Source organism: Geotrypetes seraphini, chromosome 8, assembly GCF_902459505.1.
Source record: "Geotrypetes seraphini chromosome 8, aGeoSer1.1, whole genome shotgun sequence".
Classification (NCBI taxonomy): Eukaryota; Metazoa; Chordata; class Amphibia; order Gymnophiona; family Dermophiidae; genus Geotrypetes; species Geotrypetes seraphini.
The window spans coordinates 145,921,916-145,937,389 of NC_047091.1; the positions used below are offsets into that span (position 1 = coordinate 145,921,916).

Below are 15,474 nucleotides of genomic sequence, written 5' to 3' on the forward strand. Positions count from 1 at the left end.
CAAATTCATGCCGAGACTGTGGGAGGCCATCTTAATGTGCAGGGAGACGCAGTCGCTGTGTCCCACTTTAAAGGTATGTCTTCAGTTATGTCACGTTTTTTGTAAACTGTGTCTGGAAGTTTTTGAGTTTCTTATATTTTCATATTTTTGCTTAGACTCCAGTTTTGATCGGCTTTGTCAAACCCTGAGGCAGTAGAATTGTGAAACACTGGCCTTTGGTGTACTGATCGTTCTAAAGATAACATAACAAAATTTCTTATATACTGCAGCTACCTTGCGGCTCTGTGAAGTTAACAAAAATTAAAATACAAATATACACGGTATAAGCACAGTTAATCAAAATATTTGCCAAATAGATCAGATAGGTTTTCATAGATTTTCTAAATGCCAGATAAGAAATAGAGATAGATACATACTAACTTGTTTATCCTGTAATGCTGCCTGATAAGCTAAAATCTTACTAAAGAAACATTTATAGATGCATCCTTTTACAGAAGGAAAGTCAAAGATCTGAAGATCACGTAGATGTTTTCTATTGGCAAATTTAAAATGAACCATGAGATAACTGGGTAAGTTGATTCATTCATCTGTCTTTCACACATTAAGTTTTTCACTGCACCGCACAGAGCTTTTTCAAATGCCAGGGGAGGTTTTTTTTTGTGCCAATGAGGTTATTGCCTGAACACTTTTAATCCACCATTGCGGGGTGGAAGGGTTCGTTTCTGAGCCCTTTTTCTCCTCTCTGTTTTTGTTCAGTCTGTGTTGTTGCTACTATCGTACTTTGCTCCATACATATGAAAGAGTTATTGATTAGTTCTCTGTAAGCATGGCCAGGCCATCTGTCTGCTCTGGAGCTCTTTGGAATCACTCTCAGCCCCCCTCCCCCAAATTGGGGCAGAACAAGTCCACAGTTGCTATGTGGCAGCTACTGAAGGAGCCGCAGGATCAAGAGGGTATGCAGCTTCTACCTAACTCAAAACTCATTTCCTGGGAATCCCCTTCAGCTATCAGTCAAAGCTGCCAATGTGATAGATACGGTGTTGAATCAACGGACAAACTAAAATAACCAGAAGATTTAACTTCATCAACAATGAACGCATCTAAACTTGTTCAGAATTTGTATAGCTTCAATCTGCGAGCAGAGTGTACTTTATTTTGCAGGATAAACATGATGACACAAGAGAGAACGCTTTATAAACAGAACTTATTCATTTTTCATTAAATTTTGAAAATGACTATAAATTTAATTAATTTAAATAAATTCAGCTATGAAAAATTTCTGTGGTGCCCCCACCTTCCCTTGATGCCCTAAGCACAACCACCACCTTCCCTTGATGCCCTAAGCACGTGCTTATTTTGCTTATAGGGTTAATCCAGCACTGAAAGCTGTTTAGAGTTGTAAACCGCTTAATACACCTTATCCAAGTGGTATATTATTATTATTATTTTATTTCTTATATACCGTCAAAGCCGTAGTAGTCTGAGGCGGTTCACAACAAAGAAGGGCTGGACAATCAGCGAATAGTTACAATCAGTGAATACAGATACAACAAAGAATCTGCGAATATGGTTTATAAAGAAGGGCTGGACAATCAGCGGATAGTTACAATCAGTGAATACAGATACAACAAAGAATCTGCAAATACGGTTTACAACAGAGAAGGGCTGGGCAGTCAGTGAATAGTTACAATCAGCGAATGCAGATACAATAAATAAGCGTGAGCGGGAAACAGGCAAAATATGAGGGGACAAATGTAAGGTGGGCAGGGCGAAGAGGGTAAAGCAAAGAGAACTTGGGGAGCAGGGGTAGGGAGAGAGGGCTTAGGTTATAATTTGGTTGAATAGGCTAGTTTTTAATAATTTCCTGAAGTTTAGGTAGGAAGAGGAGTGCGAGATAATTCTGCTCAGCCAGTCATTTAGATGACTTGCTTGGAAGGCAAGTGTTCTGTTTAGGTGACTTTTGTATTAGCCTTTTCTCCCTAGTACTGCACTGGTTTCACTTTCCCTTTGCTTTTTTTTTTTTTTTTTTTGGGGGGGGGGCAAGGGGGAGGGATTTTATCAGCAAGGTTCCAGAAGAGAGATGGGAGGCAGGGGCTCCTGACCCCAACTAACAAGGATTCTTGCACAGTAAAAGGAGGGGGTTTACAGCACTGCAGGCTCAACTTGGGATTTGCCAGCAGACAAATCCCTGAGAAACCACCTGGCCAAAGAACCACCATCAAGGTCTTGCCTGCAGCAGTTAGGCCTACAAAACAACAATAACAAAAAACAATCAACATAACAGCTGCTCCAGTCCAACCTGTCCCATTTGCTCAAGGTAAACTGCATCAGTTATTATTGTATATTGGAGATGTCACCAGAACCTGTCTGTTTTTTCTTTAGCTCCATCTGCTGGTCAAGGGATATAACCTATTGGCCTGGATTGGTCTTGGACAAGGAAACAAATATTTAAGCATACTAGAATGCAATTTATTTCCTTATTCTTAATTTTTTTTAAACCTTTCCTATGCAAAAAAAAAGCATTGGGTTTCTTAGAATATGTCATCCTAGATTAAGGCTCCCATATAAAAACTTACCACTTTACCCCCTTGAAGAATTTTTTCTGGTTCAGCAACCCTTGCCGTAAAGGCCAGCAAAGTGGGGTCGAATCCTAAACCCCAGTCACGAAGTTCTTTCTGAACATTATCATCCCTGTTTATAACAAAGAAATTGCATTAAAAACTTTTGATCTAGTTCTTCCATGTTAAAATATTTTAGACTGCCTTGCAAAATTATCAAAGTACGGTATTTGAATCATCTGGATTATGTTAAAAAAAAAAAAACACCACCTTAGGTTACATATTAATTTTACATTCAGCTTAGTTTGAGAAACATATACAAACACTAAAATGGAAAATACATGTTCAGATATTTAAATGGAGTTTCTTGACATACAATATTTTATTAAATACCTTTGAATATATCTAATAAGTTTTCCCACTTCTTGCTCTCTCTTCTCTGGAGATAATCTTGTATGAAATGCCAAATCTTTCATCACATTAAAATCATTACGCATTTTATCTGTTAATCCTAAACAAAATTATAAAAGATTTTAAACAGATTATGAACACATAACCAAAATATAATTTTATACCTTCAGTGCAGTCATTCCATTTATTTTTCACTAGCAGATGGGATGCATAAACAGTAGATCTTTCAGCAATTTTGTAGGAGACATTTTCCCTCCTGGCGTTTACAAAGTACCTTAAAACCAGAACACTTTACAACATACATGCAGGGACAGAAAGTGCTTTGCAGATGCTAATTTTTAAGTTATGGGAAAATTAGATTCTTACCTTGATAATTTTCTTTGTAGTAGAAAGGCAAAGGATTCTGGATGACAGATGATCTTCCTCTTCCCGCAAACTGTTTGCAAAAGGATGTCAATCAATCTTTCAGCTCCACCTCTTTCCCCAATGGACTGCACTGCCACCTTCAGTTTGAACCAAAGCAGTTGATCACCACTGTAACTAAGAAAATATGAAGGAAGGGTATGAGGAACCACCCAAACAAATCAGTTCTATTCTACTCTAACAAATAATAGATTCTATTAATAAACAGCATGAAAAACTTAGATGGAACTAACAACCCACCTTAGTAAGCTCTTTTCCAGTAGATAGGTAAGACATTCTAGACCAGTGGTTCTAAACCCTGTCCTGGGGACCCCCCAGCCAGTCGGGATTTTAAGATATCCCTAATGAATATGCATGAGAGAGATTTGCATACTTGTCACTTCCATTATATGCAAATCTCTCTCATGCATATTCATTAGGGATATCTTGAAAACCCGACTGGCTGGGGGGTTTCCAGGACAGGGTTGAGAACCACTGTTCTAGACAGTAGGGTTATTTCCCTACAGCCACATGCTGCTGCAAAAGAAATCCACTCCAGATTTTTCACTCTGCCTTTGTTGTACTTCACTGGGCTCTCCAGCTCCACATTCAATTAGTACCCAAACACGTAGAGCCACCCAATACATGTGAAGTAGAGACACCTGTAGCAACAGGCTTAAACAAATTGTTTTGCTCAAAAGTAACTAAACAGTAGCTTTAACCACCAACACTAGCTTCAAAGGAGCTCAGAAGCTACTCCCCATTCAATTGAAATATATACAAATTCTTTCCAGCTCACAAGGGCAGACAGGCATCCAAGACAACTTGGATAAGCATAAAACAGATTGAAACAGTGGACAGGCACAGGAAGAACTGGGCGGGAGTCTAGAATGTTTCAAGTTTATTTAATTTCTTAGATTAACTCGCATAGTCCCAATCCAATGCGATTTACATAAATTCAAAAATTAGGTAAAATAATAAAACCGACACACATAATATTCAATGCTAATACAGTAAAACATATAAGAGGGAGGGGACTAATAGCGATTGACATAAATACAATTTTTTTTTTTTTAAAAAAGTAAAAATAAAACACGGGGAAAGTCGAAAGACACATAGGTTTGGGGAACCTGTACCTGCTTAATTTTATTGAGTCATCTTCCTAGAACTATTATAGGTAGGGAAGATCTAATGGAAGGTGTCCTTGAATAGCTATTGGATCATCTCCCTAGATATCTTACCTATCTACTGGAAAAGAGCTTCCCAGGCATTCTCTTTTTCCAGTGCAATAGGTGAGACATTCTAGACAGTAGGGACATACAAAAGTAGTCCCCCAAAAAGCTCAGGTGGGCTTGTTGCGTGAACACTTAAGATCGAGGACCCAAAAATGGAGTTCTATCTTGCCACCATATCCACTCTGTAGAACTTGGCAAATGTGTGAAGATCACATCACCACTCTGCAAATTTCCTCAGGACAGAAAGATCTAGCTTCGGCCCACGAAGAAGCCACATTCCAGGTAGAATGCACCCTCACAGAAACAGGAGACTGTTTCCGTGAAAAATGTAGGCTGATGAAATGGCCCTACAGATACAACTGGAAATTGTAGCCTTGGAAGCAGGAGTGCCCCGCCTAACTGAATGAGTCAGCACAAACAAATGGTCAGAGATGAAGCTCACTGGTGACCTCCTGATAACGCAGAACTCTGCGCACATCCAGTTTCTTCAACAGGTGATCCTGTGTCCTGGAACCTGTAGACTGAAAGGCAGGCAAATACACTTCCTTAACAATGGAAAGCCGAAACCATCTTCGGCAGGAAGGAAGGAATCATCTGAAGGGAAATCCCAGCCTTCAAAATATTGAGGAAATGGTTTTAGTAAGACAAAGTCTGTAGTTCCAACACACGTCGCGCTGAAGTAATGGCAACCGGAAAACAGTCTTAAGCATAAAGTCCAAGAGAGAAGCATCTCGAAGGGGCTCAAAAGGAACCTTGGTAAGGCTAGACAGCACCAGGTTAAAGTCCCAGGAAGGCTGCTTAACCGGTGGTCTTACACAATGAGCCATCTTCAGAAAACCAGCAACATCAGGTTGAGACGTCCACAAGGACTGACGTTCCCGGGATCTAAAAATAAGAGAGAGCCAAGTCACCTGGACCCAAAGAGAAGCCAGAAAAAAGCCTTTATCCAGACCAGCCTGAAGGCAGGCAAGTATCTGCGAGGTCGGAGCACCACCTGGTCCTGGACGCACCAATGTTGGAGGGCCTTCCACGCCTTAGCGCAAGCCGAAAACATGGACGACTTCTTAGACTTGAGAAGAGCATCTACAACCATAGCAGAATATCCCCTGTGCTCTACAGCTGCGCGCTCAAGAGCCATACCGTAAGAGCAAAGGGACCCAGAACCTCCAAGGACACCAAACTCAGTGGGAAGTCTGGATGGTCGCTCAGCTGAAGGCTGCAACTCCTGCACAGATGCACCAGCTCTGTATACCACAGTCCATAAGAACAAACTGGGAGACAGCAGAACAACTTGGCCCAGATGGGTCGTGATCAGTTGATTGATCCTATCAAACATCAGCCAAAGAGGAAAGATATACAGGAGAATTTCCTGAGTCCACAGCTGCTTCAGAATGTCAAGCCCCTCTCTTCCGGGCTTGGATCCGCAACTGAATTAGTGATCCATTGTCTTGATTCTTGCCGAGGCCAGGAGGTAGAAGTGGGCCTGATCCCAGCATTTCACAAGTGCTCAGCACGCCGCTGCAGACAGGGGTCCATTCGCCCGGATCCAGAATGTCTGAAGAAGTCTGCTCAAACATTGTCTATTCTCGCCACATACGCTGCCATCAGCACTAGGAGGCGATGTTCCACCTAAAAAACAAGGCGGCGGGCTTCCTGAGCCAGAGGAGTGCTCTTGGTCCCTCCTTAGAGATTAACGTAGGCTACTGCCATCACATTGCCAGAGAAGACGTTGACCGCCTGGTTCTCCAGAGCCTTCTGCAATCTCATCAAAGCTAGCTGAATAGCTCTGAACTCCAACTAGTTGAGTGACCATTTTGGCTGAGAGGGAATCCAACTCCCCTGAGCAAAAGAATGAATGTAAAGGGCTCCCAAGCCTCAAAGGTTGGCATCCGACATCACCACGATCCAGAAGATAATGTGCAGCGGAACGCTCCCATGGAGCGACTGCGGAAGAAGTCACCAATCCACACTTGCTCGTGCTTCCAGAATCCAAGGAATGTAGGCCTGCAAGGAATCCCTGTGCAGAGCCCAGCGAGACAGCAGAGAATGCAGAAGAGGACACCTGTGCGCCCTCGCCCAAGCAACCACATCAAGTGTGGCAGCCAGGTATCCCAGAAATTGAAGATAATCCCATGCCGACAGAGCCGGCCACTGATGAAGGGAGAAAACTGGGCACACAGATTCCACCAGCAGACATCTGGCAGATAGACATGGCCTGCAGCCAAGTCGAAAAGAACTTCCAGATATCCCAGCAACTGTGTGATCATCAGATGGCTCTTCCTGAAGTTAACAATCCATCCCAGGTCCTTCAGGATCTAAAGTAAGGATGATGCTGGAGACCCTTTTTTTTCGCATGTAAATTGCCATGATAATCACCATGGTGAAGGTCCAGGGCACTGTCGCCAGCCCAAAAGGCAGAGCCAAGAATTGGTAATGTGATCCAGAGCATGAAAACACAAAAAATTGTGGTGGGCCGGAATAAAGGAAATATGTGCAAATATGCATCCGTGATATCTATAGAGGCAAGAAACTCTCCTGGGGCCACTGCTGCAATGACTGAACGCACAGCCTCCTTTCGAAAGCATGGAACCTTGAGAGCCGCATCCACAAGCTGAAAATCCAGAATAGTTCTCCAATCTTCTGAGCCTTTCTTGGGCACAAGAAAATATATAGAGTATCTACCTGAGCCCAAATGTTTGGGCGGCACCGGCTCTATAGCTGGAATATCATGCCAGCACTGAATGTGTCTGGAACCTTAAGCGCCTTGAGTGGGCGACCTATAGGAGAGTTCACACTTGTCGGATGAAATTTGCATCTATGCAAGAAGAAAGACTGAGAGCCTGCCCCCTATTAGAACAGTGCCTGGCACCATTTTGCCTCTTCAGCAGGGTGCACAGAACGGGAGGTGGAAGACTGGGAACGCCTGTAGCCATTATACCATCAGCGGTAGTCCTGTGAAGATATATGCGATGTGCACTTGCATACGGTCGTGAGCGCTGCGAGCCATGCAGTTAGAATGATCAGAACCCCAGGAGGGTCTTGGTCTATCAGGTAGAGTCTTAGGGCAACAGTCCATCCCAGAATCCATGAGGTCGAGCCAAAGTAGCCTTGAAAGCGGAGACACCCGTCCGCTGTCTGAACCAAAGCATTCTGCAGGCAGAGATAGAATAGTCTGACACCTTTGCCAAATCCAAATAAGGTTAATAAGGTTAATGCATCTGCCATATGATCTGCCCCTGTCAGAAAAGATTGAGGGGGAATCACCGCCTCACTCTTCAGTGAGACAAAAGCCTTTGCCAAAGCAGCATTAATGCTTAAAGCAGCCATGTCACACCTCACCGTTCTATGGGGGTGAAGCCTTTTGAAATGACAGGTAGAGAAATGATGTCGTTCTGCTCGATGAGGGGGTAGAGAGAAGCTAGTGTCAGCATGCGAAATCTCTCCTTGACCAGGAACTTGTTGAGCACCCTGAGGTCCAGAATAGGACGCAGGTCACCCGTCTTCTTTGGAACAAGGAAGTACCGGGAGTAAAACTCCCGGTTGTGTTGGTCCACAGGGACCGGCTCGACGGCCCGGAGTCGGAGCAAAGCCTGAGCCTCCTGAAGAAGAAGGGCGGTCTGGGTCAAGTTGGAAGGATACTCTCTTGGAGGATGGTCCGGGGGGACCCAATGGAACTGGAGAGAATATCCTTCCCTGATGATTGTAAGGACCCAAAGGTCGGTGGTTATAGCCATCCATCGATAGTAAAAATGATGGAGGCGACCCCCAATTGGAAGGATAGGGGATAGCAGAACGGTGTTGGTTATGCTCCCTACAAGAGAGTCAAAAAGGCTGAGGAGCCTTGGGAACAGCAGAAGGCTGAGGTTTTTGTTGAGACTTCTGCAGAGGCTGTCTCTTCGCCGGTTAACTCGCAACTGGAGCTTGCCTGGGAGTGTAACGCCGTTGGTATATCAAGGGCGGTCGAGAAGGTCGAGACTGAGCAGGTTTAGGCATCAGACGAAGGATGGACTGGAATGACTTCTCGTGGTCCGACAGCTTCTTTGTCACCGTCTAGATGGACTCATCAAACAGATCCGCACCTGCACACAGGACGTTGGCAAGCCTGTCTTGGAGGTTCGGGTCCATGTCAATGGTCCGAAACCATGCTAAGCGACGCATTGGCACGGAACAGGCAGCAGCCCGTGCCGAGAGCTCAAACGCATTGTATGAGGATTGCATCAATTGAAGACGCAGTTGGGAGAGCAAGGCGACGACCTCCTCATATTCGAAATGAGCTTGAGATTCGATGTAAGGCATGAACTTCCGAAGCACAGGAAGGAAGAACTCCAAGTAGGTGGCAAAATGGAAGGTGTAATTGAGAACTCGGGAAGCCATCATCGAGTTCTGGTATATGCACCTCCCGAACTTATCCATGGTCCTCCCCTCCCGGCCCGGAGGCACCGAGGCATACACCTGGGACGGATGAGACCGCTTGAGGGAGGACTCGACCAAAAGGGACTTATGGGAGAGCTGTGAGCCCTCAAACCCCTTATGATGCACCGTACGATACCTGGCATCCAGTTTGCCAGGAATGGCAGGAATGGAGTACGGTGTTTCAAAACAGCGCATGAATGTCTGGTCGAGGAGCTTGTGGAGAGGCAGGCGAAGAGACTCAGCAGGAGGATGAGGCAGATGCATGGTATCAAGGTACTCCTTGGAGTAGCGGGAACCCGAGTCCAAGGTGATGTCGAGATCATCTGCCATCTGCCGTAGAAAAGATGAAAAAGAAAGCTGGTCCGCCAACACAGATCGTTGAGACGGACTTGAAGAAGTAGAGGCCTCCTGATCCAAGGAGACATGGTATCTGCAAGGGGAGAATGATCTGCAGATGTCCTTGAACTCCGGGCCCAGAGGAGGCGAGACATCCGAAGATTAATACACCATACGAGGAAGCTTCTTCTGAGGCGAGACTGTAGAATGTCTAGACGAATTACTCAAAGAATGTCTGGAGCGGTGCCCCCCACTCCTCCCCGAAGGGGATCTGGAACGACGATGCGAAGACAGCTCCCCAGAGGCCTCCAACGAGTATATAAGACTGGAGGCTGTAGAGCGAAGAGGAGGGTGGGCCGACGCCTCTCGAGCAGCCTCTCGAGCCGCCAGCCACGGGTCAGGAGATGGCTTGGCAGGCAAGGGGCTCCTGAAGAAATCCTCCTGACGACGCCCAGGGCTTCGACTCCTCGGAGGCAAATCCCAATCACCCCTCTCCGAGGCGGGGATGGGTTCCAGAGGCGGCATTTCACTAAGCGAAGCACTCCTCGATGAACTCGCAGCCAAACGCCGAGCTTCTTCACCTAACAGTGATAGCGAGCGGCGAGGTGGAGGAGGAGGGGGCGGCTCGCCCCCACGAGGTGGTTCCGCATGCCCATGCTGGATTGTGGCAAGCAACCTGGGCCCCATGGTAGTCATGAGCTCGATAAATTGGGCTTCCAGGAGCTACCATAGCGAAGCCGACAAGAGGGGAGCCACAGCCAAAGTGGGACCCTCCTGTACGGTCTTCGCGGGCCTGTGTGGTCGAGTGCTTAGCCTTAGAAGCCTTAGGCACCTTAAGAACCACTAGGGGAACGGTCTGAGGAGGTACCTGATCTGAGGAGACCGAAGAAGGCACCGGAGCAGGAGGCGGGGTCGAAACTGGAACGAAGGAGGCCGGTTTCAAAAGACCCGATGCAGCAGGAGTAGATGACGACTTCGCAGGCGAAGGCGAAGCACTGGTTGAAGCCAAAGGTTTCTTGGAAGCTTCCATAGCGAACATCGACTCCCACAGGAAACAGCGACGCTTGAAAGCATGTGCTGTTAAGAGTGGAACAAGGCCGGCACAATTTCGGAAGATGTTGAGGCCCGAGACACTGTAAACAGCGTCGATGCGGGTCCGTCAACGAAATCGCGCGCTGGCACTTGATACACTTTTTTAAACCGGTAATAGGCCGGGACATAGGCCGAAAAAGCTCCGCCACTAGATCGAAGCAGCGGGGCCCCAGCCACGTGGCCGACCCGGTCAAATCTACAGAAAAAAATTTTTTTAATAAATAAGAAAACGACAGAATAAAACACATGATTAAGAGAAATCAAACTCAAAACCGCGGCACTAGAAGGCAAGAACACGGGTTCACTCAGCGCAGAGAGTTGAAGCAAAACTCAGCTCCGCGGAAAGAAAAGAACTGAGGAGACACGCCCGGTGCATCGGGCGGGAAGGCACTCGCGCATGCGCGGTGCGGGCATCTCGAAACTTCTGAAGTTTCTTCAAGCAAGTATGCTTGTGAGACGTCCGCATCGGGGCTCTGTCGGATGACATCACCCACTAGTGAGAATACCTGCCTGCTTGTCCTGGGATAAATGATGTTACCAATCCATCTGTTGTATAGAACTAATGATGTGAATCTTTCTAGTGCTGCTACTGCCCATGAATGTGTCACCCATTTGCGTCAACATTTACAGATTGCATTTTCTTTTGCCCAGAAAAATCTGGAAACTGCTGCTAAAGGTAGAAAAGCCTACTATGATCATAGGACTACCTTAAAGGAGTACCAAATTGGCGACAAGATATTCTATTACAATTTTGGCAAAACCAAGACCAAAGAGAGTAAATTTTTGCCAAGCTGGCATGGTCCATTCCCTATAGTGGAAAAGGCTTCACCTGTGGCCTACCAAATTTGCACCAAGTCAAATTCTCAAGGTGAAGATGTCCTTAAATGGGTCCACATTAATCAACTGAGACCATGTCATCCCAGTAAATTTGCCCAGGATGAAACTATTGTTGTGATACCTAATGCTAACCCAACAACAGCATAGTTGTTTCTGTTGTTTTTCAGATGGCGAAACAAAGTCTGATGCTGCTATTCCTGTTTCCCCTGCTGATTGGATTTGGTACCAAACTGATCGAACCTGGTCCCCAGTCAGGAGTTGTCCTCCAAGAAACCAAGATTCTCCTGGTTTCTTGATTATCCAGTCTCAGATCGTTACTCAGAAAAGCTTCATTTCCTTGTCTCTTCATGAGGTTTTCCGGAAGCACTTCAACTTGACCCTTCCCCGCTATGCCCTGAGTACCCAACTATGGTATTTAGACCATCTGCGTTATGCTACCACCAATGTGCAGAATATCCTGAGTCAACCTGAGAAAGTGATGGTCCCACAGGTCCAACCTCAGCATGATAGACCTGAACATTTTATTGGTTTTGCCTCTGGTGCTCTTTTGATTACTGCTCTTGGTTCACTCTTTGGCTCATCTATGTCAATTGCCAATGCTGTCTCCATCAATAAATTACGTGCTACTGTTGATCAGTTCCAAACTAACAAAGACTCATTGCCCAAGGCATGACTCTCCATGACATGACTCTGATTAACATGCATACTCATAAGATTGAATTTAATGCTGCTGAATTATCGGTAATAAAAGGCATGATGAATGTACATTTATGCATCTCATGAGAAAAATCACTTATAACCTTTTCTGTAAACTTGACATCAGTATTAGTCATCTTCTGTTGGGTCATATTCCACTGTATTTGGTTTCCTCTGATGTAATTAGAGAAGCTTTTTCTAAAGTTACTCGTATACCTCAGGAACCTTTACAAATTCAAATTGCTTTCCACCTGGGTTCTGCAGTTCCTTTATATGTAGATGTGGAACGAATGGAACTTGCCTTTGTTTTACATATTCCTTTTATTCTCCCTGAGAATGTCTAAATCAATGTGGGTACTTGGAAAGATAACCTACATTTGAAGGTAGACACTCCAGAGTATGTAGCCTACCATACTGATTATCCACACCATTATTTGGTCCCTAATTTGGCTCTTTGTCAAAGTACCAAAGATATTCATTGGCTTTGCCCTGGTAAACCCTTTCTTAAAGATACCTCTGAAACTCTTTGTGGTTTATCTGTTGCTATTCCTGAGAAATGCCATGTGACCATGACTAAGTATGAAGATTTTTCAGACACCACTGTGGCCATTGTGAATAATGCTTGGTTAATCAGTACTCCTTGTACTGAACTTACTGTCACCTATACCAAACATGATGTGACCAATTGTTTTATCTTGCCTTGCAATGTCTATATGATTATTGTACCATCTTATGCTTTCGTTTCTGTTGGAGGTGTTTCTCTGTTCTATCTAGACACTGCCACTATTGAGACGGAATTGGAAATCCTGGATGTTTTCTGTGGACATCCCATCAACTTTACCCTTGAAATGGATCAGTTCCTATTGGCTAAACCTTCCCATACTATTGAACTGAAAGTTGATAATGATAATCTTCATGTTGCAGACTATTGTGTTGGTTCCTCTAATGTACATGAAGTTGTTGGTACCTACAGTGTTGACCTTCTTATCACCGTGGTCATTCCACTCTTTGTCATCCTGCGGGTTATCCTGTTTTGGACCTCTGTTTTTGCAATTTATGAGACCATTCAGATTCGACATCTTATTCGTCGTAGACCAAATCCTTAGGACTTAAGAATGCATGATTATATTGCGGCTATGAATGAGTAATTTTACTAGCCGTATTTTGATTTCTCTGTCTTAACTTTGCTTTGGCATATTTTTTGTGCCTCGCTTTTAGTTATGATTTTTGATTTTACCATGTATTGCCATTTATCAGTGATTTTGGAATCATTTACTTGGCTTGGGTTTTCTTATATTTTAGCCCTGGCCTTTATGATTATTTTACATTGATTATTGATATCTTTGATTTATTGCTGATTTTTATGGTATTGCTTATGTTTTGCTGTTTATGCATTTATAGTATCATCTTGGGTCTTGATGATCCTTTCCTATTAGTTAGGTTGAAGGTGAAATAAACTCCATTGAAGTTATTTTTCCTTCAAGGGGGGGGGGGGACTCCAGGGGTGATTCCTTCCTCACACCTGAATGTTAGGCCTCTCCCTGATGTCATAAAGCCTGAACAATCTTTCCAGCATAAACCATTGTCTGCAAGAAGAGAAAAAGAAATAATCTTTGTTGCCTGCTGCCTGCCAGATGAATTCTGGGTATGTTTACCAGAACTATGTGTTTCTCCAGTCAAGGACATCTGACTATGCCTACATGCTCATCCTGTGTGAATCTGGGGGAGGCATGAGCTTCTATGCTGTTCTTATCTACTAAGGCGCCTCTCTTTCAAGGCCTGAATGAGACTTTACACAGAAAGGCTATTGATCCAAGTTCTGTTTCTGGATTGGTCCTGGGAGGTCATCTAACGAAAACTAAGGAGAAGGTGTCTAATAATTAGACAGTCTATGCTGAGATGTAAGGAAGCTTGGATCTTCGCATAGGTTTCTCTGCACACCGTAATATAATAAAAACTGATGTTACCTCTTGTGACTAGCTCTCTACCAGAGAGTGAAGAAAACAGAACTCTTTAAACAGATCTGGATTCCATCACATAAGGAACTGAGGCAGACCTAATTTACAGCTTTTCCAGTGACTAACGGACAGACTGTTCCTGATCAGAAGAATTCTATCCACTGCTGCGCTGAGGAAAACGGACAGATTCCATCTCCCTGATCTGAGGGTGAGAAAGAAATTATATTTTCTTTCAGTTGGGCTAGATAGAATTCTCTTGTCTTTAGGATAAGGAAAGTGAAGCTCCTTTGGTGATAAGCTATTTTTAGATTGCTGCTGTAATCAGGAATTTATTATTATAAGGAATTACCTAGTGTGTAAGAATTAGTTGTATTTACTCATTTACTTAGGGATTATTGTGTAATAATTATGTAATAAGACATATACATATAAATATGCATTGAAAGCAGTGCATGCAAATAGATCTCATGCATATTCATTGGGGGAAATACTGAAAACCCGACTGGAATACGGCTCTCAAGGATCGGAGTTCCTACCCCTGCCCTAGAAACTAGTATGCACGTGCTTTGTTTATGTAGCAATCATTTGTTATACCCATAAATCTACCTACAGTTTGGCCCTTCTCTATAAATCATTTTTCGATGTACAGCTTCTTGAAAAATGTAGCGATGCATCGCTAGAATATATGCTAGCTACTGTTAATGATGTAATGTAAAGTAATTTATTTCTTATATACCGCTAAATCAGTTAAGTTCTAAGCGGTTTACAGAGAAATATACATTGAAGAGTATAATAAAATAAGATAAATGAATAAAGAATTGGTACTTTGAAATTCCCTTACTGTCCCGAAGGCTCACAATCTAACTAAAGTACCTAAGGACAAACAAATTAGCAAATAATAGAAAGGAAAAATAAAGAATAGAGGAAATGAGATATAAAGCATCCTAACAAGAATACATAGAAAACATTGATCTCATTACGGCCATATTCTTTTGAAGCAAGTGTACATCCCAGCAATAATAAAGTGGGTAAAGTAAATTGAATTAAAATTATTTGAATTAAAAATAAATATATATAAATAAATTAATTAAGAGAGAAACCAAAAAACCGTTAGACAATGGAATTCTAATGAAAATTTAAAATAAAGATGTAAAACAAAATAAATAAGAAACAGTAAAATAAATGAAATTTTAAACACGATGTTATAAGATGAGCTCTCCTGCCACCCATTAGGTGTTCTGTTATTTTATTGTCCCTTGATTCCTTGGAATAAATCTTCTGAACTAGTATTCGAGACCATAACAAGTGCTTTCTAAAATTCCAGAGGCTATTGATTTTTGGTGACATTAATCTTCATTTAGATGATAACGCTAATAAGGATGTTCTCAAATTCAGCAGTTCTCTCACCTCTCTGGGTTTTCCTCCTCTTAAGTCTGCTCCAACTCATGAAAAAGGGGCACTCTCGATATCATTAGCTTTCTTGATCTTACTGATCAGAAAACTTTAGTTGAGGATGTTCTTTGGGAACAAGTTCCA

The 15,474-nt window shown here is 43.5% G+C and overlaps 1 protein-coding gene across 7 annotated transcripts in view; it reads right to left on the bottom strand.

Annotated features, from left to right (window-relative positions):
* Positions 1 to 15,474, bottom strand: part of PIWIL1 (piwi like RNA-mediated gene silencing 1) — a 420,330-nt gene that overhangs the window by 210,802 nt on the left and 194,054 nt on the right. For all 7 annotated transcript variants that reach the window (XM_033957205.1, XM_033957206.1, XM_033957208.1 and 4 more), the window contains exons 11-12: positions 2,952 to 3,069; positions 2,577 to 2,691 (exon numbers count right to left, since the gene is read on the bottom strand). In XM_033957205.1, the coding sequence (XP_033813096.1) occupies positions 2,577 to 2,691; positions 2,952 to 3,069 (233 nt within the window). The remainder of the gene's footprint in view (positions 1 to 2,576; positions 2,692 to 2,951; positions 3,070 to 15,474) is intronic.